A 908-nucleotide genomic window follows, 5' to 3' on the forward strand; every position below is an offset into this window, starting at 1 on the left:
TGTGTGTCCACGCGCTCTGTTACTCAGCCTCGGTGTCCTCCCTGAAAAGGAGGAGAGAAGAGCGGACGATCACCATGAGGCCAAACCAGACTAGAAGCAACTCTTCTAACACATTTCTGTGCAGGGCTGCTTATTAAGATTAAGATTAAGCAACTGGCGCCATCACCCAGGGCCACTTCTCCAGAAACAGGCCGCTTCTCTATATCGCTAATGAATCTCTAATGCAGAACTGATACCCATGAAATGAACGCCTATTTATGAGCATTAGTTTCATGAAGACAAAGAGTGATTTCTAAAATTAAGATGTCTAAAATATCACTCTTGGGAGTGTATTAAATATTAAGAGTGTCATACTTGCTGTACACATGGCTGGTCTAAGGGGCATCCCAGACTTCTGGAGTTGTGCTGGTAGTATCTGATGAGCTCATCCAGAGTACCAAAAGAGATCTTGTCAGATACAAAGTAAGCACCAATCGCTGAGCGATGAATACGGAAATGGAAGACATTATTTTCACTTCTGGCTGTGAAGGAGAGAAATACATTTTCCAATATTAATATTTTTGGAAATTTATTTTTAGAAATTTTTAACCACGATTTTTTGTTGTTGTTGAGATTGACTTATTTGGTCCCATCATCATTACATATATTAATATTTTATGTTTGAGACCCTTAAATATAAGAAATATTTTTTTTTAGTGGAGGACAGAAGAATGTTATCAAATTGGAAATGCTGTGTATAATCAATTTTGACAAGATTAGCAAAAATTATTGAGTGGCCTTGGGGTTTTTGAGACCTTAAACAGAATATTATGTGGTTAAAAAATGCCTGCTACTCTCCTGTGGAGACAGAAAATGCTTAGTCAGTTGCACATGGAAGACCAATATGGTGTTACAAGCTGTGGGGTAGA

The 908-nt window shown here is 38.2% G+C and overlaps 1 protein-coding gene across 1 annotated transcript in view; it reads right to left on the minus strand.

The window, feature by feature from the left end:
- The window catches only part of LOC107563676 (tyrosine-protein kinase Srms-like), a 24542-nt gene that overhangs the window by 18378 nt on the left and 5256 nt on the right, over window positions 1-908 (minus strand). The window contains exon 3 of the mRNA XM_016248610.1: window positions 355-530. Coding sequence (XP_016104096.1) covers window positions 355-530 — 176 coding nt within the window. The remainder of the gene's footprint in view (window positions 1-354; window positions 531-908) is intronic.

Source organism: Sinocyclocheilus grahami, unplaced genomic scaffold (genome assembly GCF_001515645.1).
Source record: "Sinocyclocheilus grahami isolate Dianchi unplaced genomic scaffold, SAMN03320097.WGS_v1.1 scaffold885.1, whole genome shotgun sequence".
In the NCBI taxonomy this organism is placed as follows: Eukaryota; Metazoa; Chordata; class Actinopteri; order Cypriniformes; family Cyprinidae; genus Sinocyclocheilus; species Sinocyclocheilus grahami.